General features: G+C 40.6%; 1 protein-coding gene across 1 annotated transcript in view; it reads right to left on the bottom strand.

Annotated features, from left to right (window-relative positions):
• The window catches only part of LOC127424572 (ERC protein 2-like), a 108,643-nt gene that overhangs the window by 48,814 nt on the left and 35,369 nt on the right, over positions 1-24,460 (bottom strand). Inside the window, exon 5 of the mRNA XM_051669928.1 lies at positions 10,580-10,717. Within this exon, the coding sequence (XP_051525888.1) occupies positions 10,580-10,717 (138 nt within the window). The remainder of the gene's footprint in view (positions 1-10,579; positions 10,718-24,460) is intronic.

The following is a 24,460-nucleotide window of genomic DNA, read 5'->3' as shown; positions in this document are numbered from 1 at the left end:
GAGTGGGCTGAGAACACAGCCCTGTGGGGCTCCAGTGTTGAGGGTCAGTGATGAGATGTTACTGCCCATTCTAACCACCTGGTGTCTGCTTGACAGGAAGTCCAGGATCCAGCTGCACAGCGAGCTGTTAAGGCCCAGAGCCCGGAGTTTCACATCAAGCTTGGTGGGCACTATGGTGTTGAATGCTGAGCTGTAGTCTACAAACAGCATTCTCACACAAGTGTTCCTTTTTTCCAGGTGGGAGAGAGCAGTATGTAGTGTAGATGCAATGGCATCATCAGTGGAGCGGTTGTTGCGGTAAGCAAACTGCAATGGGTCCAGTGAGGGAGGCAGCACAGAGCAGATGTAATCTCTGATTAGTCTCTCAAAGCATTTGTTGATGATGGGGGTCAGAGCAACAGGACGCCAGTCATTTAAGCAAATGATTTTGGATTGCTTTGGTACAGGCACAATGGTGGATGTTTTAAAGCATGTGGGGACTACAGACAAAGAGAGGGAAAGGTTGAAAATGTCCGTAAAAACACCAGCCAGCTGGTTCGTGCACGCTCTGGTGACATGGCTCGGAATGCCGTCTGGACCCGTGGCTTTACGGATATTCACCCGTCGGAAGGATCAGGTTACATCCGCTACAGAGACAGAGAGTGAACTAACCTCTGTAGCTTCGGCCGCGAGAGCTCTCTCCGCGAGGGCGGTGTTATTTCCCTCGAAATGAGCATAAAAAGTATTTAGCTCATCTGGGAGAGAGGCAGCGGTGTTCACGGCGGAGTTTTTATTCCCTTTAAAGTCCATGATGATATTAATTCCCTGCCACATGCTTCTAGAGTTGGTGGTGTTAAACTGTCCTTCAATCTTGTTCCTGTACTGCCGTTTTGCTGCTCTGATAATTTTGTGGAGGGCATAACTGGCTTGTTTATGCTCCTCCGCGTTCCCGGAATGAAAAGCAGAGGTCCACGCATCAAATGCCGTGTGAACATCGCTATTAATCCAAAGTTTCTGGTTGGGGTAGATCCTCTAAAGCTCGATGTCGTCATCAGAGGCGGACCGGAACATCTCCTAGTCCGTGTGATCAAAACAGTCTTGTAGCATAGAGTCTGATTGGTCCGACCAGCACTGGATCGTTCTGAGGGTGGGTGCTTCCTGTTTCAGTTTCTGCCTGTAAGCAGGCAGAAGCAGAACGGAAGAGTGGTCCAATTTGCCAAATGGTGGGCGGGGGAGGGATTTGTAGCCATCCCGGAAGGGAGAGCAGCAATGGTCCAAAACCCGGTCCCCTCGTGTGTTGAAACTGATATGTTGGTAGTATTTCGGTGCTATTGACTTGAAGTTGGCTTTGTTAAAGTCCCCGGTCACAATGAACGCAGCCTCAGGGTGTGCGGTTTCCTGCTTGCTTATACTCCCATACAGTTCCTTGAGTGCCTGGTCTATGTTGGCTTGTGGTGGGATGTACACAGCTGTGATAATGACCGCTGTGAATTCCCTCGGTAGCCAGAATGGTCGACACAGAAGCATGAGAAATTCCAGATCAGGAGAGCAGAAAGACTTGATAGAATGTACGTTCCTCTGATCACACCAGGATTTGTTGATCATAAAACATACACCACCACCTCTGCTTTTACCTGAGAGGTATTTCGCTCTGTCCGCTCGGTGAACGGAGAACCCTGCGGGTTCGATGGTTGAGCCTGGAATCTCTGCAGACATCCAAGTTTCTGTGAGGCAGATAATGCAGCAGTCCCTTGTCTCTTGTTGGAAAGAGATCTGCACTCTCAGCTCACAGAGCTTGTTGTCCAGAGACTGACAATTTGCCAGTAGAATACTGGGTAGCGGGGGTCGATTTGTGTGACGTCTTACTCTGATGAGAATGCCGGCTTTATTTCCCCTTTTCCTTCTGCATTTCTGCGGCCGGGCTGCCCAGACAAAGGGCTCCGCTGGTGTGTTTGTAAACAGTGGGTCAGCATTGAGGAATTTGAAGTCCGGTTAACAGTGCGTAATTGCAGAACCAATGTCCAGAAGTGTTTGTCTGTCGTAGACAATAAGGCAGACAACATCCAAGACAAAAAACATAAGAATTGTAAACAAAACAAACAAAACACTACAATGTTGTGTTGGAGCTCGCAACGCAGCAGCCATACTCAGTGCCATCTTGAGTCACCAGGTGGATGTGTCTTTAAGACCAAGCCTATATAATCTAGAGGCGGTCCAATAGAATCAATGTAAAATCTTGAATTGCTTAAGGCGCACCCTTGCATCTCTAGATGCAGACTTGACGTTTTTAAAATCCTAGCCACACTACCTCCTCCAATACCAAGTTTAAATCTTTTTCCTTAATCTTTTGATAAAAGTTAAAGCACTGTCCCCCAGACTCTGAATTAGCAGGGAGTAATACACAGATGCCTCATGACCTTTTCCAAAAGCAGTAATCACCACTCCCCAAGTATATGCCACTTTAGGGGGGTGTATGCTACTCCCAAAAATAGTACAGAGCAGGTGGCGCTGCTGTAAATAACATTAGGCATTTCGTTAATATCATTAAATGATTTCTTTTTCTCCTTATGTGGCAACAACTCTAAACTCACCAGGGTGTGATCTGAGACTAAAATGTTTCCAATTAAGCAATCAACAACAGATGAAATGAGGGACTTAGATATATTTAAAAAAAAAATCTATTCTAGAATAAATCTTATGAACTGATAAAAAAAATGTATAGTCCCTACCAGATGAGTTCAAAAGTCTCCAAATATCTGTAAGACCCAGATTTTTACACATCCTGTGAAGCGTCAATGTTGATCTAGGGGGCTTATGCACTTTTGCTTGACTATGATCAAGGACTGAGTCCATCAAAAGATTAAAGTCTCCCCCAATATTATATCATGACGGGTGCCAGCGGCTTGCAACATCCCTTCAAGATCTATAAAAAAGCCCAGATCATCAGCGTTAGGTGCGTAAATATTAGCCAAAATCAACCTTTGCCCCTGAATTTCTGCTAAAACAATAATGACTCTTCCTAATTTATCTTTAATCTGTTTGAGACATTTGAATTGTAAATGCTTATTTATCAATGTAATGACTCCCCTGATCTTACTTGAGCATTTACATTTACGCATTTGGCAGATGCTTTTATCCAAAGCGACATACAGTGCGCTTATTACAGGGACAATCCCCCCTGTGCAACCTGGAGTTAAGTGCCTTGCTCAAGGACACAATGTGGGGATCGAACCAGCAACCGTCTGATTACCGGTTATGTGCTTTAGCTCATTACGACACACTAGAGCCAGCACTAAAGAAAACATATCCACCCCATATCTTCTTGAAGAAACATTATATCATATTTCTTACGTGTAAGAAAAGAAATAACCTTCCTTCTTTTTATGGGGTGCCCCAGCCCATTTATATTCCACATGGAGAGAGACAATTCACTCATATTAACATTTGACATTGACATATAAGAAAAAATTTATTGTGTGTCAAAAACAAAATTATAAAGACCACATTCCAACATTGGTGCAACAGTCAAACCCCGAACAAAAAAAAAAAAACAGAAAAAAGAAAAACGTGCGCATTAACCCCGCGCACAACAGCGGCAACCGGTGTCCATCCCTCAAAACTCATACAGTCCATGTACGCCTATGAGCGACAACTTTGCCATCAGATTGCTCAAGTCCAGTGCTTCTATACAAATTTTGTGAGACAGAATTACATAACAGAAGAAAATTTTTCAAACAAACTCCAGCCAAATAGGCGGGATAAACACAAAAAACATGAGGATTCATCCACATAACTGTCCTGAAGGAGTGTTACTATACAAAACAAACTCCAGCCACTAGGCGGAACCAGCACAAAAAGAAACATACAAAAAAAGGCACCCAGTTTCCTCGGACAGTCAAGTGGATGTTCAGTGAGTCAGGTCCACTCGGCTGCAACACGAGCACCACACAATGACCCACTCACTCCATTGACTCCATGAAGGACATCACCCGTTGGGGACATGTAAATACTTTGCGGCCATCCTTAGCATCTATTCTCAACCTGGCCGAGAACATCAGTGCAAAAGCGAATTTCCGTCAGTGCAAGAGTTTCTTGAATGAGTGTTGCTACACAAAACAAACTCCAGCCGCTAAGCGGAACCAGCACAAAAAGAAGCAAAAAAAGGCACCCAGCTTCCTCGGATGGTCAAGTGGATGTTAAGTGAGTCGGTCCACTCAGCTGCAACGTGAGCATCACACAATGACTTACTCCACTGACTTCATGAAGGACAATGCTTGTTGGGGACAAGTAAATGCTTTGCGGCCATCTTTAGCATCTATTCAGGAGAAGCGATCTATCTACAGGAATCTGCAGTTGCGTGTGAGTTTATTTCATTGTTTTACTTTGTTGAAGAGTGGTATTCATTGCTAGACTTGTGCTGTTTGTTTACTGTCTTGAACTCGCGTCGCTTAAAGGTGTGTTGGTGTGCGCTATATTGTTTTGACTTGTCCCAGGGTATTCACTGCTAGATTTAGAGTTGGTTGTCCAGTGTGTGTAAAACTATCGTTAATTAAAACATTAAACATTATCTACATTAAAACAGACTCCACCTTTGGTTTCCTTTCGCCGTAACCTCCGTTCTCTTTCACCCTTGCGCTTTTCCACTGCTGTATCTACCTCTCTTCCCACACAAAACTTATTTTCCACCCTGGATGTAAACACTGCCACAGACACACTAAGCTCTACTTTAACAACCTGTCTAGACAACATCTGTCCTATCTCCTCTTGGCCAGCACATACTACACCACCCAGCCCCTGGCTGTCTGATGTCCTTTGTGAACATCGGATTGACCTCAGGGCAGCTGAGAGGAGATGGCAGAAATCTAAAGATCCAGCAGATCTAGGTAAATATCAGTCTCTGCTTGCAACTTTTTCAGATAACATTAAATCTGCAAAAACCTCCTATTACCAGAACAAGATCAACAGCACCACAGACACTCGCAGCTTGTTTAGAACATTCAACACACGTCTCTGCCTTCCCCCTCCACCACCTGACACGTCACTGACAGCAGATGTCTTCGCCACATTTTTTACTAATAAGGTTACAGCCATCAGCAATACATTCTCAGCACCACACCCTGTCAAACGCCTGTCCCCTGTATGCAACTCTTCTGTCTCTATGTTCTCTCCTCTTTCTGACACTGAGGTCTCTAAACTCCTCCTCTCCAAGCCACATCAGCTACTTACTGAGGTACCTCAGGGATCAGTGCTTGGGCCACTTCTCTTCTCTATATACACAACATCACTGGAACCCATCATTCAGGCACATAATTTCTCTTAGCACTGCTACGCTGATGACATGCAACTCTACTTGTCTTTCCAGCCCAACGACACCACAGTGACTGATCGAATTTCAGCCTGCCTGGCAGACATCTCGACCTGGATGAAGGAACACCACCTGCAACTCAACCCAGCCAAGACTGAACTCCTTGTCTTTCCAGCCAACCCTGCTGTTGAACACAACATCACTGTGCAGACGGGTGCAACTACTGTAACACCTTCCAAAACGGTCAGAAATCTAGGGGTAACCATCGACAACAGACTAAATTTCACAGACCACATCTCAAAGACCGCAAGATCATGTAGATTTACACTCTACAATATCAGGAAGATAAGACTCTTCCTCTCTGAACATGCCACTGTAGGGCTTTACTGGTTGTTTAGATCAGTGTTACTATCAGAAATAATTATTAATTATTTCTTTAGTTATTAATTAATATTTAAATTAATTAATTGAATCTAACTCATGAAAACCTCTCCAGTAAATGTAGCGTGCTACATTTAGGAGCGGGTTTGGTTATAAGCAATAATTAATAATTATCAAAGATAATTATTAATTATTAAAATCAATAGAACATTGATGAGAATCAATGTTAGCTTTTTTAATCCTTTAAATCAACAGTTATCAAAGATAATCGTTAATTGTTAACATCGATGAAACATTAATTAAAATTAACACTAGCTTATTGATCATTCAAATTCAACAATCATCAAAGATAATTATCAATTATCAAAAATCAACAGAATATTAATAAGAATTAACATTGATGGGGCACCACCCTGGAATCAGGGACTAATAACCAGATAGTAAAACAGTCTCAATATTAGATTGTTTTCTTAGGAAAATCGACATCTGAAGAATATCGATTTTCGGAAAAAACAAAACAATGAATGAAGGCTTGAATCTGAGCACTGACATCCCATCAGCATGACACAGGCATATGCAAAACAAACCAAAACACTTCTCTTTGTAATATAAACAAAGTTTATTTATGCAGTAATATCAATTAATAATTAATACAATGCAGTCAATAAACTTCCGACTTACAACTACAAACTAAACAGTGATATGATTAGATATGGAAATAAAAATAATCCTATAACACATAAAGTGTGTGTGTGTGTGTGGTTACTACGAGAGAGAGAGAGAATTAAGTGACGGCCCTAAAGCCGATTTCGCGATCGTGGGAGAGAAAGCAGCTGTTAGTTTATCACTCAGAGACGCAGTGGATGGCTCGTAAAAGTCCCACGTTCTTTGACTCTTTAATGGATAACTCAGTTTGCCGGTTTCACCCACGATGGCGAAAATGCACAACAGTCCAATTTGGTTGGACCACAATACAGCAAAACAAATTTGTGATAATTAATACCCTGAGTATTAATAATGAGCGGACATGGCGGTCCGTAAACTGTACAAGCAAAAAAAAACCTTGAAACACAAGAATAACACACTATAATATTATATCTCTGCCCAGACTTAAACCTCTTACTTGAATCGCATGAGGACAGAATGTGTGTTCATCCATCCTTTAATTCCGACCCGGTTCCTTGAGGCTCAGGTGATGACGGGAGGCCGTTTCCTCGCTCTGTTGGCGGGCATGACTGTTGATTCTCGGCGGGCTGGCGGAGAACTCAGAAATGTCGACTTGATTGAAGATGGAAGAGAAATCTTTAATCTCTTCACTTCTGCAGGCAAACGGATGAAGATGCAGATTGCTCGACGGTCTCCTTCAGATCCATTAGAGTGTTCGGTTGAACACAGAGTAATCTCAACTCGTCCAGCGAGATGGAGATTGTATGGCCACAGTTTCAAGTCGGACGTTACTTCCTTGTGCCACGAGGTTGCACCTGAGAGCAGCGATGAGTTGCGTCTACACACTGCAAACAAAGTTGCTGGAAGCAAATCCCGGAAGCATTTCAGAGGTATTTCTACTCCTGATGATGTCATGGTTTGAAGGACGTTCTGTTGTGTGCCTCATCCAATAGGAGTTGAGAGTTCGATCCTTTAGTGAGCAAGGCTTCATGGGATTTGTAGTCTGTTTTGGACTCCCTTTGTTTGATTTTGGCGTGATTTTTATCAGTGTAATTTACGACTTGGTGTGTGGGGGCTGAGTTAGGTTTTACGACTTTGTAAGGCCTGCCTTTATCTTCTATCTGAATACATGAGGCCCAACACCACACAACTGCTTGTCCAGTCACTTGTCATAACTAGACTAGACTACTGTAAAGCTCTCATTGCAGGCCTCCCTGCATGTGCAATTAGACCCCTGCAAATGATCCAGAATGCAGCAGCACCTCTGGTCTTTAATGAACCAAAAAGAGCACGTTACACCACTCCTTGTCTCTCTCCACTGGCTGCCGGTTGATGCACGTATCAAATTCAAAGCTCTGATGCTGGCAAATAGAACAGTCACTGGGTCTGCCCAAGCATACCTAAAATAATTTATGCAGAGCAACGCGCCACTAGAGTCCTGCGGTCGGCTAAGGAACGTTGCCTTTTTGTACCAACACAAAGAGGCACCAAAACACTTTCCCGGACTTTCAGCGCTCATCATACCACGATGGTGGAATGACCTTCCCAACTCCATCCGTGAAGCTGACTCACTCTCTGTCTTCAAAAAATGACTAAAAACACATCTTTTCTATGAGCACTTAACCAGTCATTAATAATTAAAAAAAATATATATAATTCTTGTTGCACTTTTAATCTGTTTTGAATACTATTCTGATGCTAGTGAAACTTTGTAGTATGGCACTTTTCATACCACTATCTCCTTAAGTTGATTTGCTTTTGTTTTCCTCTTTTGTAAGTCACTTTGGTTAAAAGCATCTGCCAAATGAATAAATGTAAATGTAAAATAAATGTATTCTCAATTTGGCCATGAAGATCAGTGCAAAGCGACCTTCCATTCAAGTAAGAGTTTCTTGCATTCCTTGAACTGATTGCGTTTTTCTCTTGTCAAATTTGCAAAGTCTGGGAACAAGAAAATGTTGTAGTTCTTTCAAGAATTCCTTCCTTTACTCCTCGCCTCACGTAACACAAGATCTTTATTGGATTATCTCAGAAATTTGGCCAGAATTGATTGGGGCCTGTCTCCCTCAGCGGATCGCTGAGCCGGAACCCTGTGAGCTCGCTTGATTTCCAGCTAATGGCCTGTTATGTTGAACAGAATCGAAAAAAAGATCCCATCTAGAAATTCCACCATATTCTGACCCTCTGCTCGCTCAGGAATTCCAACAATTCGGACGTTGTTCCGCTGACTACGATTTTCCATATCCTCCAACTTTTCCCAGACACGGTCCAAGTCCGCTTTGGTCGCTAGCGGATTAGCAGCTAATTCCCTCTCTGATGACTCCAGATAATCGATCCGTTTCTCAACATCTGCCACTCTTGTAAACACATCAGTGAATTTCATCTCCATTGCGGTGATCGATCGACATATTGCAGCAAGATCCTCCAAGTCAGCAATGACCTTCGCCAGCATTGCCGACATGCCCAACAGTTGGCGCTAAATCTCCCCCAGCGCACTGGCCAAATTGAGTCCCTGGTCCGAGGCCTCTGGAGGGCCATCAGCTTGAGCACGTCTTTTAATGTCTCCAGAGCCTGAGGATTTTGAATTCTTTGACATGTTGTCTTCCTAGAACAGTTATGGGTCAGGGTGTGTCAAATCTCACCGGTTTATATCATTAAAAGTATCAAAACTAGCAAAGTGCGCATAGCTTGTGGTTCACACGTCCGAACCTCGCATGGCATCAGGTGATTCACATCGAGAATAGGACATTTTTAACATCTGTGTGAACAGTAATATATATACACTGATCAGCCACAACATTAAAACCACCTGCCTGGGGCCTGGGTAGCTCAGCGAGTAAAGACCCTGACTACCACCCCTGGAGTCGCGAGTTCGAATCTAGGGTGTGCTGAGTGACTCCAACCAGGTCTCCTAAGCAACCAAATTGGCCCGGTTGCTAGGGAGGGTAGAGTCACATGGGGTAACCTCCTCGTGGTTGCTATAATGTGGTTCTCGCTCTTGGTGGGTGCGTGGTGAGTTGTGCATGGACACCGCGGAGAATACCGTGAAGCATCCACACGTGCTATGTTTCCACGGTAATGCACTCAACAAGCCATGTGATAAGATGCGCAGATTGAAGGTCTCAAATGCGGAGGCAATTGAGATTCGTCCTCCACCACCCGGATTGAGGTGAATCACTACACCACCATGGGGACTTAGAGCGCACTGGGAACTGGGCATTCCAAACTGGGGAGAAAAAAAACAAAACACCTGCCTAATATTGTGTAGGTCCGACTCGTGCCGCCAAAACAGCACCAACCCACATCTCAGAATAGCATTCTGAGATGCTGTTCTTCTCACCACAATTGTACAGAGCGGTTATCTGCGTTACCATAGACTTTGTCAGTTTGAACAATTCTGGCCATTCTCTGTTGACCTCTCTCATCAACAAGGTATTTCCGTCCAAAGAACTGCCCCTAACTGGATAAGCAGATTTGGGGAAAAACTATACTTTGAAAAAATAAATGCAAGCAGCAAAGCAACATTTATAAATACCAGTTTTTTTTTAGTTTTTTTTTTTAAGGTTAATTTCACACTTTTAATTATTAGTAAATTTTTTCATTACTTATTTAATTTTACTTCTATCAAAATGTAGTAGCAGCAGTAGCATGTAATAGCAGTTTGCCTGAAGGAACACAACATGTTCAGATGTCTTACAATATACACATAGTTGGGAGCAGGTGTAAATTTTGTTCGATCCAACTAACATTTTGAAAATACGAAAACTTTAATGAATCCTAAAATTTACATCAGACCGGCTTCACAAATGATTTACACAAAAATTCGTTCTGCTCGTGTTTCATGAATGAGGCCCAGTGAACGTGGAATTGAATAATCATCAAAGCTTAACAAGTAAAATATCACCCAACATCTGCATGAAAGGCGAACACGAGTGGAGTGGCAGGCCTACTGCGATCAGCAGCATCTAAACAGTTTACATTTTTTAGAAACTTGTCAGTCAGACACTTGCGGATGCGAGACAAACAGTGTCCTGAAAATGACAGAAATTAGAAATTAGTTTGTCAAAATTTATCAAATGTAAATGTGTATACTGTGTAATAGTTTGAATATTGTGTAAAAGTTTGTACAGCAGTGTAAGCGCAAAACAAAAAACAATAAGTTTGATTTGGTTTTTTCCTTATGATTTAACTGACGATAAATAAACACATTGATGTTTCTTCTTTCTCGCACATACATCAATCTAGTACCTTCTCAGACAGAGCCTCTTCCAGTGTGATGAGTGCTGTGTCCGTATTGCTTGAGTCAGCTTGCAGAGCTGTCATTTTGTTCCCTAGACCTTCCAGCTGTTTGTCCATGTCCTTTAACTGCTCCTGAAGGTTTTCAATCTAAGAGAGAATCAATCATGCATGTTTATCTATGTTGTAAAGTCATTCTGGGGCTAAATACATGACCATGCAATCAATGTCATGTTTAGAGTGTGACAGTAAAGGTATTAGTGCCTGCTCTTTTACGGAATCATCTCTTCGGTGTCTTGCTGCACACAAGCTATCGAAATGCATGACATTAGGCTCTTTAAACCCAGAAAAAGCATGCCTGCATTTATGTTTAGGAATACTGCCACATTTCACTGATCCTTCTGGCTCAGTAAGGTGTGTATTAACAGTCCGGTCCCAAAATATATTTTTGTGTGGCTGTAAATCTTTAACTCAGCTTCTCTTCTGTTGATCTGGAGGTATGTTTTATGCATGCTTACTCTGCATATAGTATGTCTGTATTTTGGCTGCAATGCTTCATTCTGATTCTAGTATGGAGTAGTATGTCCTGAAATGGCCAGCCTTGCTCATTTTAAAACATCTTCTCCACTCTGCCAGTGTGAAGTTCCTATGCAATCATTTTAAGCAATATTTCCCTTGTTTCTTTATGTTTATTTAGGTTTTACATAAGGGTGAGGCCTTCCTGTACTGAGAGTGAACAGAGGTGTTGTTTATTTCCCAGTAGTTAATGTCATGACTAATTATATACATCTGTATTCTCACAAAACCCTTGGTATTGTAAGTTAAGCCTATAGTTAGTTTGCCTACATGTGTCACAGAAATGACTGTAGCCACTGTTTCCACCCAATCAGATACAATAACAAGGTCAGGTAAGGTCTTTGCAGCAGAAATATCACACTGACTTCTCTGCCCATGAAGGGGATTTGGGTTGTATCATCCTCATCCCATGCCATTCCGATGATGGATGATGTCCCAGTCAGACAGTGTTATAGATGCATTACACCTACTAAGTATGAGGTAGTTAAAGCCCATATTAACCAGTTGCTACAGGTCCAGGTTATGAGGAAGAGTAGCAACCCTACCTTGAAGTAGTTTATTGTCTATTTGTTTCATATTATTTGGATCTGACAGGCTCTGATAACCTTGGAATGGGATTCCCAAGGATAAGACGAGGAAGCAAATGGAATTTTTTTTTTGAGTAGATGCCATTCAATTTATTGTAAAGCACAGTTATAGAATATAAGAAGTATTTTGCGTGAATATAGCATGACAGAAGATTGCTTAACCCATTCGCACACAAGTTTTTCCTGTACTGATTTATCCTCCAGCACGAGTTCTTTAATGCCACCTTACACTTCACAGCAGATGCTGTAAGAACTGAGGACCTGAAGAAGCAGAAGAATTAAGACAGAAATTATACAGAGGCCCCCAAAATTCCTCAATGTCATAAATTAAAGACTTTGCCAAGGAGACGCCCACAAGTCTACCAAAAACTGGGCATAAATGAGCTAAAAGGCCTGAAAAGAGACTATAAAAGTTGCTCTGCGGATTGTCAACTGTCAGAAAACAAAGGAAGTTTGTCCAGAAAAACACAACCTTCCCCCAAAACCCCACTCAGAACTAAACCAGTCTTTGTCCTTTGATATAACGATATAATTTGCTACACATTAAAAAAAAATAGACTAATAAGGGAGCATGAGACATTTCCTGTGGAAGCCTGACCATCACATGCTTAAACTTCAAGACAAGAGAGAGCCTTGGAAACTTTCTTTGGAGTGATCCTTTTGTATTCTCCTTTAGTTGGACACAAACTTACATGTGTTTCTTGTCTCTTCAAAAGACAATTTTACAGTTTTACAATGCATATACATATATTTTGAACTTTAACAAAAGACTCAATTGTATCAAAATTTTGCACTGCACAATGCACAGTCTATTTTTGATACTAAATATGAACAAATTCATCTTATACAAATGATTACAGCTTATGTGACCTTTAACGTGTGTGATGACTTGTAATCACTTCTATAACTGATGCTTATGATTTTTAATCTTGTATTATCCATGTTTTAATAGTCAACTATTACTCAGAGCTGTTATATTGTGTTTGATATGTAAAAGCTTGTCTTTCCATGAAGAGAACAATGGGTGAATTCATTTTAACGTTATAATCTATTTTATTTAAGATATAAAGTTCATGACTCAAACATTGCCCTTTTTTGAGTGAGAAACTGAGGGAATTTTAACACAAAGAACAATAAAATCACCTTGAGGGAGGACCGAGAGTTGAGCACTTCTGATTGGCTCAAATTACCTTTGGGGTGCAGCCAACCTCAACTACACAAAACACCCCACCTCAAACAACAGTTAGTTATTTGGTTTCTTCTCTGGAAAAGGGCTGAGGCTCAGCTCTATGTACAGGTGCTGGTCATATAATTAGAATATCATCAAAAAGTTGATTTATTTCACTAATTCCATTCAAAAAGTGAAACTTGTATATTATATTCATTCATTACACAGACTGATATATTTCAAATGTTTATTTCTTTTAATTTTGATGATTATAACTGACAACTAAGGAAAATCCCAAATTCAGTATCTCAGAAAATTGGAATATTACTTAAGACCATTACAAAGAAAGGATTTTTAGAAATCTTGGCCAACTGAAAAGTATGAACATGAAAAGTATGAGCATGTACAGCACTCAATACTTAGTTGGGGCTCCTTTTGCCTGAATTACTGCAGCAATGCGGCGTGGCATGGAGTCGATCAGTCTGTGGCACTGCTCAGGTGTTATGAGAGCCCAGGTTGCTCTGATAGTGGCCTTCAGCTCTTCTGCATTGTTGGGTCTGGCATATCGCATCTTCCTCTTCACAATACCCCATAGATTTTCTATGGGGTGAAGGTCAGGCGAGTTTGCTGGCCAATTAAGAACAGGGATACCATGGTCCTTAAACCAGATACTGGTTGCTTTGGCACTGTGTGCAGGTGCCAAGTCCTGTTGGAAAATGAAATCTGCATCTCCATAAAGTTGGTCAGCAGCAGGAAGCATGAAGTGCTCTAAAACTTCCTGGTATACGGCTGCGTTGACCTTGGACCTCAGAAAACACAGTGGACCAACACCAGCAGATGACATGGCACCCCAAACCATCACTGACTGTGGAAATTTTACACTGGACCTCAAGCAACGTGGATTGTGTGCCTCTCCTCTCTTCCTCCAGACTCTGGGACCCTGATTTCCAAAGGAAATGCAAAATTTACTTTCATCAGAGAACATTACTTTGGACCACTCAGCAGCAGTCCAGTCCTTTTTGTCTTTAGCCCAGGCGAGACGCTTCAGACGCTGTCTGTTGTTCAAGAGTGGCTTGACACAAGGAATGCAACAGCTGAAACCCATGTCTTGCATACGTCTGTGCGTAGTGGTTCTCCCCCACATTTTTGAATGGGTTTTGTTTCACAAACCTCTCCAGGGTGCGGTTATCCCTATTGCTTGTACACTTTTTTCTACCACATCTTTTCCTTCCCTTCGCCTCTCTATTAATGTGCTTGGACACAGAGCTCTGTGAACAGCCAGCCTCTTTTGCAATGACCTTTTATGTCTTGCCCTCCTTGTGCAACGTGTCAATGGTCGTCTTTTGGACAACTGTCAAGTCAGCAGTCTTCCCCATGATTGTGTAGCATACAGAACTAGACTGAGAGACCATTTAAAGGCCTTTGCAGGTGTTTTGAGTTAATTAGCTGATTAGAGTGTGGCACCAGGTGTCTTCAATATTGAACCTTTTCACAATATTCTAATTTTCTGAGATACTGAATTTGGGATTTTCCTTAGTTGTCAGTTATAATCATCAAAATTAAAAGAAATAAACATTTGAAATATATCAGTCTGTGTGTAATGAATGAATATAATATACAAGTTTCACTTTTTGAATGGAATTAGTGAAATAAATCAACTTTTTGATGATATTCTAATTATATGACCAGCACCTGTAGTTCTCCTGTTCTGGCAGACAAGTTTGCATGTTATCATCACATTAGTTCTGAAACTCTCAAGGTGAGCCGAGGCTTACCCTCATGGGATTCCTCGTGTTCAGAGTTCCAGACATCTCTAGAATGAAGAAGTCACAAGCCTTTTGCAGCCTCAGAGGCTCCGATGGTCTTTCCATCATCAATCCAACGTGCATAATCGATTTCGGCAGAAATCGACCCTCCAACTGCATCAGAACTTAAGGATCATCTAACTAAACACAAACTTCCACAAGCCAAGCCAAAGGACATCAAGGACTTCAACGTAATGCAAATACAATTGCCTCCAGACTTTTGCTGAAATCTGGTGCTTTATTAATAAATAATTTGGAGTAACCCGATCTCAAATCACGGCATACTAAGGCAAGGCCTATAGACTCAAAGTTCATTTTCCTGTTACAGATTATTTTCATTCATTCTCTGTCAAAACTCATTCATTAACCTGTTCATGTTTGTCTGATGTGTGTTAGTTTAGTTTTATGTTGTAGATTAGCCAATACATTTTGTTTGTGTTCAAAGAGAAGTTGACTGTGGTATATTCTGATAAATACATTTGTCACTTGAATTTAAGAACTATGCCACATGCTCAAACAATATTTCAACATATTTTTGATATTATTTTCAATGGCCATGAGAATAGTATTACCCTAAAGGGTTAACAGATACATCACATCAACCCCGCACTGACTGCAGGTTGATCAGGCGTAAACATTAATTCTGTCAATATTCCCCAAATTAAGCATAATTCCCTTCTTGAGCTAAATTCCTTTCATATAAATTATTAGCAGATACAATGAGCCTGTTGTTTTACATATTTAATGTTGAAGAATTTTAATCAGATTTTCAATCTGCTCGTCATTTGTCTTGCATATATTTCCCTACATTATTTTGGTGGTCAAACACAGCCAATATTCTTCAACTAATTATTTACATATAAAATCATACATATTATTGGTGAAGATAAGCAGGCAGTTTAATTTAAATGGTGAGCATATTGCAAATCACTTAGACTTTGTGTTTATATTTTCCTTTCAATGCACTGGAGAACAACATTTCAAACATATAATGTGGTTTTTAGATGTTTATATTGATTGATTAAGATAGATAAGATGTGATCGCAAACGCGATTGCCAGGTATGCGTACCACCACGTTGTTTACATTCCAATGATATTATGATGTTGAAAAGACTATTTAAGCAGCTGATTCATTATGACCACCACTTCAGTCCCTCTCTGTTGGTAAACATGAATGCAAATCGCACAAGTTTGATCATAAGCCTCTGAGCCCAGCCTAGTGTAATCACTCCGTTTGATGGTTCGTGCAAAAAGATTAAGTACTGAGAAGCTAGAGTATTCAGAGCTTTATAAGTAGCAGAGTTTTTAATAGTTTGAAACCTAAGAGACAGCTAATGTAGTGATGATAAAAGTGGGCTAATATGGTCATATTTTCTGGATCTAGTAAGCACTCTAGTTGCTGCATTGTGAACCAACTGAAGCTTGGTCATCGAGTCTGTAGGACATCCACCTTGCAGAACATCCACCTGGATTTGCATTACAATAATCAAGACTTGAGGTCATGAATGCATAAATTAGCTTTACTGCATCAGAAACAAAGAGCATGTGTTGAGGCTTAACAATATTTCTAAGGTGGAAGAATGCTGTCCTAGAAACATGCGATGTGATTTTTAAAGGACAAATGCTATCAAGTGTAACACTCAGGTTGTGTAGAATAAATACTTCCGTTTTGTCCGAATTTAATAGAATAAAATGAATGGCCATCCAGTCTTTGATATCAATGATATACTATGCTTACTTGTGAGAATTAGACAGTTTTGTCAGGCATGGAGAAAATGCAAACTGAGTGTCATTAGTTTAACACTGAAAACACTGAAAGAATTTACAAGGAGAACAGTGGAGGACCTAATACAGAACATTGTGGCACTCTATACTTAGCTTGTGTTCGATTTGACAGTTCTTAATTTACACAAACAAAATTGTAGCATTCTGATAAGTGGGATCTATATCAGGTTAATACCTGTCCAAAAATGGCAATATAGCTCTCTAGACTTTTCCAAGAAAATGACATGGTCAATGGTGTCAAAGGCAGCAATAAGACCTAATAGTGCAGTTCTGGTTATTTGGCTCAGACTGGATACTTGAGTTGAGAGGATTTTCAGTGCTTCACAAATGGCCTTATTTCAAGCATTAAGGTTCTCTACTAGGGTACTGGGCTTAAAGGAGCAAGCTTTTTCTTTTTTGGCTCCACTGATCTGCTGTGCATTATTGTTCTCCTCGTCCTGGGCTACAGCCACTTACACCCTCCTCCCAGCTGACAATTTGCTTCTCCTTTCTATTTCTAGGTTGTACTCATTTTCTGGACTAATTTTCTCTAGTAGCGTTTCATCACTCACTTTTGGATGTTGAAGGTATCAGTTAAGGTCAACACAAATACAATCTTCCTGTAGACCTGTCATTACTGCATGCAAAAACTGTCTTTGGATTAGTTCAGCATCAAACTTTAACCCATCTTTAGCATTTTCAGTGGTTAAAAGAAATCTTTGTTTAAGATAAATGACACATACCAGGAGCTTGACTGGGGATTCTTTTGGCTGTTGGGCTGCACTAGTCAATGTGTGATACAGTTCTGTGGCATCTTTTCTCTGTAAGGAGTTCTCATAAAGCCAGAAATCTTGGGGTAGTGTTTGATGACAGGTTAAACTTCACAACATCACAAAGACGGCCCGGTCATGCAGATTTGCACTGTACAACATTAGGAACCTTTTTATCCGAGCATGCTACACAACTCATTGTCCAGGCTTTTGTTATACCAAGACTGGACTACTGCAACACTTTTCAGTTATCCAGAATGCAGCGTCACGTTTATTCTTCAACAAGCCCATGAGAGCGCATGTCACACGTCACAGCAATGGATGCTTGCGTCAAATTCAAAGCATTGACACTCGCATACAGAACAGCAACTGGTTGCACCCCTATCTACACTCACTACTTCAAGTCTATGTGTCTTCCATAAGCTGGCGTTCGCCTCTTAGTGCCATCTCACATAGGCAATAAATCACTTTTCTGGACTTTCACTTCCAAAGTTCCTTGCTGGTGGAATGAATTATATTTAATTATATATATAATTCTTTCACCACTGTCTCTCACTTTCCTCTCAATTTTAAACCTTATTTTACAGTGCTTCTCATATTATTGCCTGCTTAGCACGAATCACTTTTGTAAGTAATTTTGGATAAAAGTGTCTCCTAAATTAATTTATGTAAAAGTATAAATGTCATTATTTGTCTCAATAAACTCAGTAAATCACATCTACAGTACTTGCCAGGTAACTTTTCAGTATGACACCAGGAGTAATTGCATGAATGACTGCTTCAAAAATTTCAGTCTCATCATAAGCTTTTATTAGTGCTTTTGAAACTTTTCTTAAACTGTTGTAATTGAGCTTAAATGTTTGATTTTCACAAATTTGACCAATAATTCTCAATTCTCTCCAGAACAAGGGGTGCAGAATTTAAAGTCTCAATGTTAGGACTGTCTAACTAATAACCAATAACAAATAACAGAGACTGTGCTTTTTCATTTAAATTCAAGTCAGGTCATTTTTATTTGTATAGCGTTTTCCACAACACACATCGTTTCAAAGCTGCTTTACAGAAAATTATGCTGTAATCATAAGCTGTAATGTCATAAAGTCTTCATTGTGCGGTTTGAAAAAAAATATATATATATATATATATATATATATATATATATATATATATATATATGTGTGTGTGTGTGTGTGTGTGTGTGTGTATATATATATACACACACACACATACATATACAGGGTTGGGAGGGTTACTTTTGAAATGTATTTCACAACAGATTACAGAATATATGCTGTAAAATGTAATTTGTAACATATTTCGTTAGATTACTCAAGGTAAGTAACGTATTCTAAATACTTTGGATTACTTCTTCAGCACTGGTAGATTTTTTTTCCACTTGTTTTGACTATAAAAACTGTTAAATGTTAAAAATACATTCTCTGAAAAACCTAAATATCTTATGCAGTGTTGTTTCTAAAACAAGATAAATCAAACTGATCTTGTTTTACGGATTTTTAGATATTTTTACAGGAAAACAATACAAAAATTTTTGTTTTGTAAAATGGCTAGAAATAGCGTTTTAGCTTAGCGTAGAGCTGACAATTTACACAAGGTTTATTTCTATTTCTTCTGCTCCAAACTTACTTCTCTGTCTGCTCGTATGAACACATCATAGGAAAGTGTTTCACCGCTGTCCAAATGAACTTTGGATTGCATCATTTATATGTATACATTTTTCCATCAGAAAAGACTAAATATTAAATGAAACAAATGACAATAAAATGCAAAGTAATCTCTTCAGTAATCAAAATATTTTTTGAATGTAACTGTATTCTAATTACCAATGATTTAAATTATAACTGTAGTGGAATACAGTTACATATATTTTGTATTTTAAATACGTATTCCAGTTATGTGTATTCTGTTACTCCCCAACCCTGTATGTATAATATATATATATATATATATATATATATATATATATATATATATATATATATATATATATATATATATATATATATATATATATATATATATATATATATACATATACATATACACATACACACACACTGTACATATATTACTTGTCTTTAGGCCCCCAGTGAGCATGCCAAACTGTGACAAAACTCCTTAAAATGTAGGTAATGGAGAAAAATAACCTCGGGGAAACCAGGCAGTTCCCCTCTGACTAAAAAGCATGAATGTAATGGCAACATTAGTTCTCCATGTGTAATACAAGTCTTGGTTTAAATTAGTAAACTGAGAAGATGTTGGTGGCAAATGTTTAAACTAAATTTTGATGAACTGTAAGATTAATGACAAAGTCTTTGAAGTCTGACTGTGGATGTGCACATAGATGTAGTGTCCTTTGTTATTTGGCTGATGAAGGCTTTAGTTGGCAATTAATTTACTCTATACGTATTCCATTTTAAGAGAGAGTGTATTCCATCATATGACCAAGATGATGCAGGTAGAGGTCAGCAAGGGGCATCACAGTCTGGCTGGAAGCTTGTGGCAGTTAATTTCTAGTGAAGTCCATCCTAATTCCAAGGTTCACACAGTGGCCAGTAAAGTATCCCATGTTTTTTTACGGTTGGAGTTGGCAGCAGTTTATCCCCTGTTAAGTCCATCGTAGTGGACAGAAGTGATGAATGGTTGGAATAGCCTGAATTTAGTAATCATCACTCAGCGACACACAGCAGTGGGAGTCAATATTCATATTTCACATCATTTTGTACCAAAAACTCTAGGCTACAAGATCCAGTTCTCCAAAGTCTTGTGAACAAATATTTAGTATGTGTTATATGGCCTTATTTCAGTGACTTAAAATGTTTGTTTTTTCAAAAACCACACATAAATGTTATTTTCTCAAAAATATAAACATGTATATACATTTTGTTCACATATTATTATAGCCCAGTTTGTGCTGAATACAGTGTTATCAGACTTTAGCCATTACTATGTTTTTAAGCAACTGAAAAAAGCACAAATGTCAAGGCATGTCAAAACTTACCAGGGCCCAAAACACCCTCAGACCCCAGAGGGTTAAAGGGGGTGCTACAGAGACCCCCCCCCCCAACACACACACGCTATGTGTGAACTTTTGTACAGTCCTAATGGCTGACGGCTCTGATGTGTGTACAAAATTTCATGAAATTTTAAGCATGCCAAGAGCTTCAAAAACACCCAAATATAGGAAGAAAGGAATAATAACAATGAATGCATTGCTATGGTAACAGTATTTAAGATATCAAATATTCCTTTACAATTTTACATCAGCAGTGTCTTGAAATTATTCTAAAGAAATTTGAAGCAATTCATGTAAACACAAGAGGGCTATTTCAAAGTCTGTTCAAAGTGCTTAAAAAATGTTTCCACAATCATTTTGACTTAACTATGCAGTTTTTATTAGACAATTTTTTGTTGGACATAAAATGTAGTTTTAAATTAGGGCTGTCAATCGATGACACTTTTTAAAATCAAATTAATTAAATCATATGCCGATTAATTAATCAAATTAATCACAATTAATCGCTGTGGAGATGGGGGCATGGCAGAGCGACATCTGTGGAGAGCGAGGCCGGGAGAGGAATTGGCACCTGAGGGAAATGATCTCTAACAGCTGTTTTGTGTTGCAGTGAGAGCTGGAGAGAGATAAAAGGGCAGTCCATACCACCAGAGAGAGAAAGAGAGAGAGACGCACACAGCAGTGTTCATGTGTGTGTACATTTGTTGTGCTGAAAAACAAACCTGTGTGTGTTGCACTAAAAAGAGTGTAAAATAAAGACTTACGCTGGATTGTTTATCCGGCTCCTGCTTCCTTCACAAGAAAGCGAGTGATTTGTTACAGTGGTGCCAACACCCAGGATGAGGAAGAAAACGCCTTCATGGAGACCTCGCCACTGGCCAAAGTATTCAAGACCCTTGCCAGCAGAGTGATTGATGGTCAACACCTCCAGCCAGACAGTGCACTCGCATACCCATATTTTTTGATTATCAAGGATCGTCGTATCAAGTGGTGCAGGACACTTAGACAAAGGAGAATAACAACCCAATTGTTAGTAACGAAGAGCCGTCGGGAAATGTTATTCCAGACGGCTCATTATAATCCGATGGCGGGTCACTTAGGGCAGGAAATAACTATTCTATTGCCTGTGCATTCGCAGGGATGATCGCAGGTCGTGTGCGGCATGCCGTGAATGTCAGCTGGTGAATCCATCGGCCACCCCAAGAGCACCATTGTGCTCACTTCCATTGATCGAGGTCCCCTTCGAAAGAATTGGTATGGACCTCATCGGGCCATTAGAGGGGATGGCATGTGGGCATCGCTTTGTGTTGGTTCTAGTGGACTACGTGACGCGATATCCGGAAGCAGTGCCTCTGCACAACATTTTAGCGTGAAGTGTTGCGTAGGCACTCTTCAGAATTATCTCCTGAGTGGGGATTCCGAAAGAAATCCTCATTGATCAGGGTACTACGTTTATGTCACGTACACTACGCAAACTGTACAAATTATTGGGGATTAAATCGATTCGTACCAGCGTTTACCACCCCCAAACAGACGACTTGGTCGAACGATTTAATCAGACCCTAATGAATATGATTCGTAAGTTTGTGCACGAAGACGCTCGGAATTGGGACAGGTGGGTCGAACCCCTGTTATTTGCAGTGCGAGAGGTCCTGCAAGCCTCCATGGGGTTCTCCCCATTTGAATTATTGTGTGGGCATCGACCGCGTGGCGTGCTCGATGTCCTATGGAAAAATTGGGAGAAGGGACCTTTAAACAGCAAAAAAGAAATTCAATATGTTCTTGACTTGAAAGCAAAACTCCACACACTGGGGCAATTAACACAGGCTCAAGAACGTCAAAGTCGGCTGTATAACGACTACGGAAATTTACACTGGGAGATAAAGTCCTTGTATTGCTCCCCACACCTCACAAATTACTCGCCAAGTGGCAAGGACCCTTTGAGGTCACACGGTGAGTTGGGGAAATCGATTATGAGGTGAAACAAATGGATTGAGGTGGAACACATCAGATTTACCACCTCAACCTCCTAAAACCATAGAGAGAGGTGGTTCCCGTGACTTTGGCAACGTTGGCTCTGGAGAGGGAGGAACTCGGGCTGGAAGTGAACTTAAAAGCCACCGATTGACTCACCTCGGTCACTTGTGGAGACCACCTCTCACCATCCCAAGTCATGGAGGTTGCCAGGTTTCAAGGAGAGTTCTCCGATGTGTTCTCGCCTCTCCCCGGTCATACGAATCTCATAGAGCACCATATCAAAATGACCCCTGGGGTAGTGGTACACAGTTGTCCCTACCGATTAACCGAGCACAAAAAAGAAGTGGTACAGGAAGAATTAAAGGCCATGCTGGATATGGGGGTAGAAGAAGAATCCCACAGTGACTGGGCCAGCCCGGTGGTTTTGGTTCCTAAGAGCGATGGCTCAGTCCGATTCTGTGTGGATTATAGAAAAGTCAATGTGGTGTCTCAGTTTCATGCATACCCGATGCCTCGGACTGATGAACTGCTCAAACGGTTAGGTGCGGCACACTTTTATTCGACACTGGATTTGACGAAGGGATATTGGCAGATTCCCTTAACTCCCATGTCCCGTGAAAATATGGCATTACACCAATTTGTGACACTTCCGTTCCGTTTGTTCGGGGCCCCGGCTAAGTTCGAGGTGGTCCACAGGCTGGGGGCACACATGGCTGTTTCGTATTTCCTCTCCAGAAATGGGGGGGGGGGGGGGAGTAAGTGACAGGCCAAATGGCTTCCTGGCCTGAATCAAGAGATGGGGGTATGTGGAGATGGGGGTGTGGCCATGCAACAACGCACGCAGCAGTGTTCGTGTGTGTGTGAACATTTGTTGTGCTGAAAAGCAAACCTGTGTGTGTTGCACTAAAAAGTGTGTAAAATAAAGACTTACATTGGATGGTTTATCTGGCTCCCGCTTCCTCCTCCACTAGAAAGCGAGTGATTTGTCACAATCGCATATACATATTTGCTGACAGTGTCTCTCAAAAATATTTTTTACGTAATTTAGATAACAATGTATCTAAATAATTATAAATATGGAGTGAATATTTGCACCCAGTGTAAAAGGCACCTGCCACACAGCATGTATTTTGCACTCCAAAAGTCTGGAGGAGACACAAATTTACAACTATCTGCTGTATTAGTGTAGCTTCAGTGTTCACTAAGTGTAAATTACATCTAACACTATTTGCACTTAGTGCAAATAGCATCAGTTATTATTTGCACTTAGGGCAAATAGCTTCTGCCATATAAATATAATATATCTTATAAAAATAAAAATTCAGATAATTAAATGGAGTTTACAAAACAAAGTTCGGGAAAAGCATGTTCATTTAATTCGACCAATCATAACGCCAGAGTAAGCGTATATAAACAGCTGTTTGCCTCAATGCTATGACAATTCTTACGACATTTGGCCCCACGCTCAAGCTGAAGATGTCCTTGGAACTTGAACTCTTCACCTCTGACAAAGAATTTTCAAATGTCCCCAACACTCCACAGCAGTTTGCTGATTCTGGGATTGTATCTCCATTTCCTAACTCTGGGACCGAACCACCTGTTTCGAACCAGGGTTGTCAAGCTACCCGCTCAGGATCCCATACTCCCAGATGCCACCGTAAGAACATATTCTCTCCTCCTCCCTCGAGATCTTCTCTGTGCTCCATGCCCACAGCCTTTAACTTTTTGATATCCAGCCATCCCCCACATCTCCATATGGACTGTAAAAGGACTGTGTCACACATTGGTGGCTTCCACTAAACAAAGACTAAAAGTGCAACTTTACAAGCAATACATCTCCGCTAAGCGTGGTAATAAAACGTACCCTGAAATCCCTAAAACATGTTCCAATCCTCCTAAACACTCCAAGCATTCGATTTTAGTTGCTGCTAAACAAAAAATTCCCTGAAACATCTTTAATCTTCCATTCCACCCCCTCAACTAGCACCAGTGGAATAAACGAACCTCACCAAGTAAACAGTAGCTCGGCACCGGAAAAAGCTTTTGAATAGTGGAGCTCATGTTCCTAACTCCACCCTTGAGGAGTCTCCTCCTCTCCTCTCTCTCTCCTCGCAATCTTCCCATGCAAATCCACCTGTAGCTGCCGGGTGCTTAGCAGCCTTTTCTAATCCCAGCCAGCAATCTTATGTGTTGCCCGCCGAGCACTTATGC

The sequence above is a fragment of the Myxocyprinus asiaticus genome, chromosome 33 (genome assembly GCF_019703515.2).
Source record: "Myxocyprinus asiaticus isolate MX2 ecotype Aquarium Trade chromosome 33, UBuf_Myxa_2, whole genome shotgun sequence".
Lineage (NCBI taxonomy): Eukaryota > Metazoa > Chordata > Actinopteri > Cypriniformes > Catostomidae > Myxocyprinus > Myxocyprinus asiaticus.
This window is presented reverse-complemented; position numbering and strand designations above follow the sequence as displayed.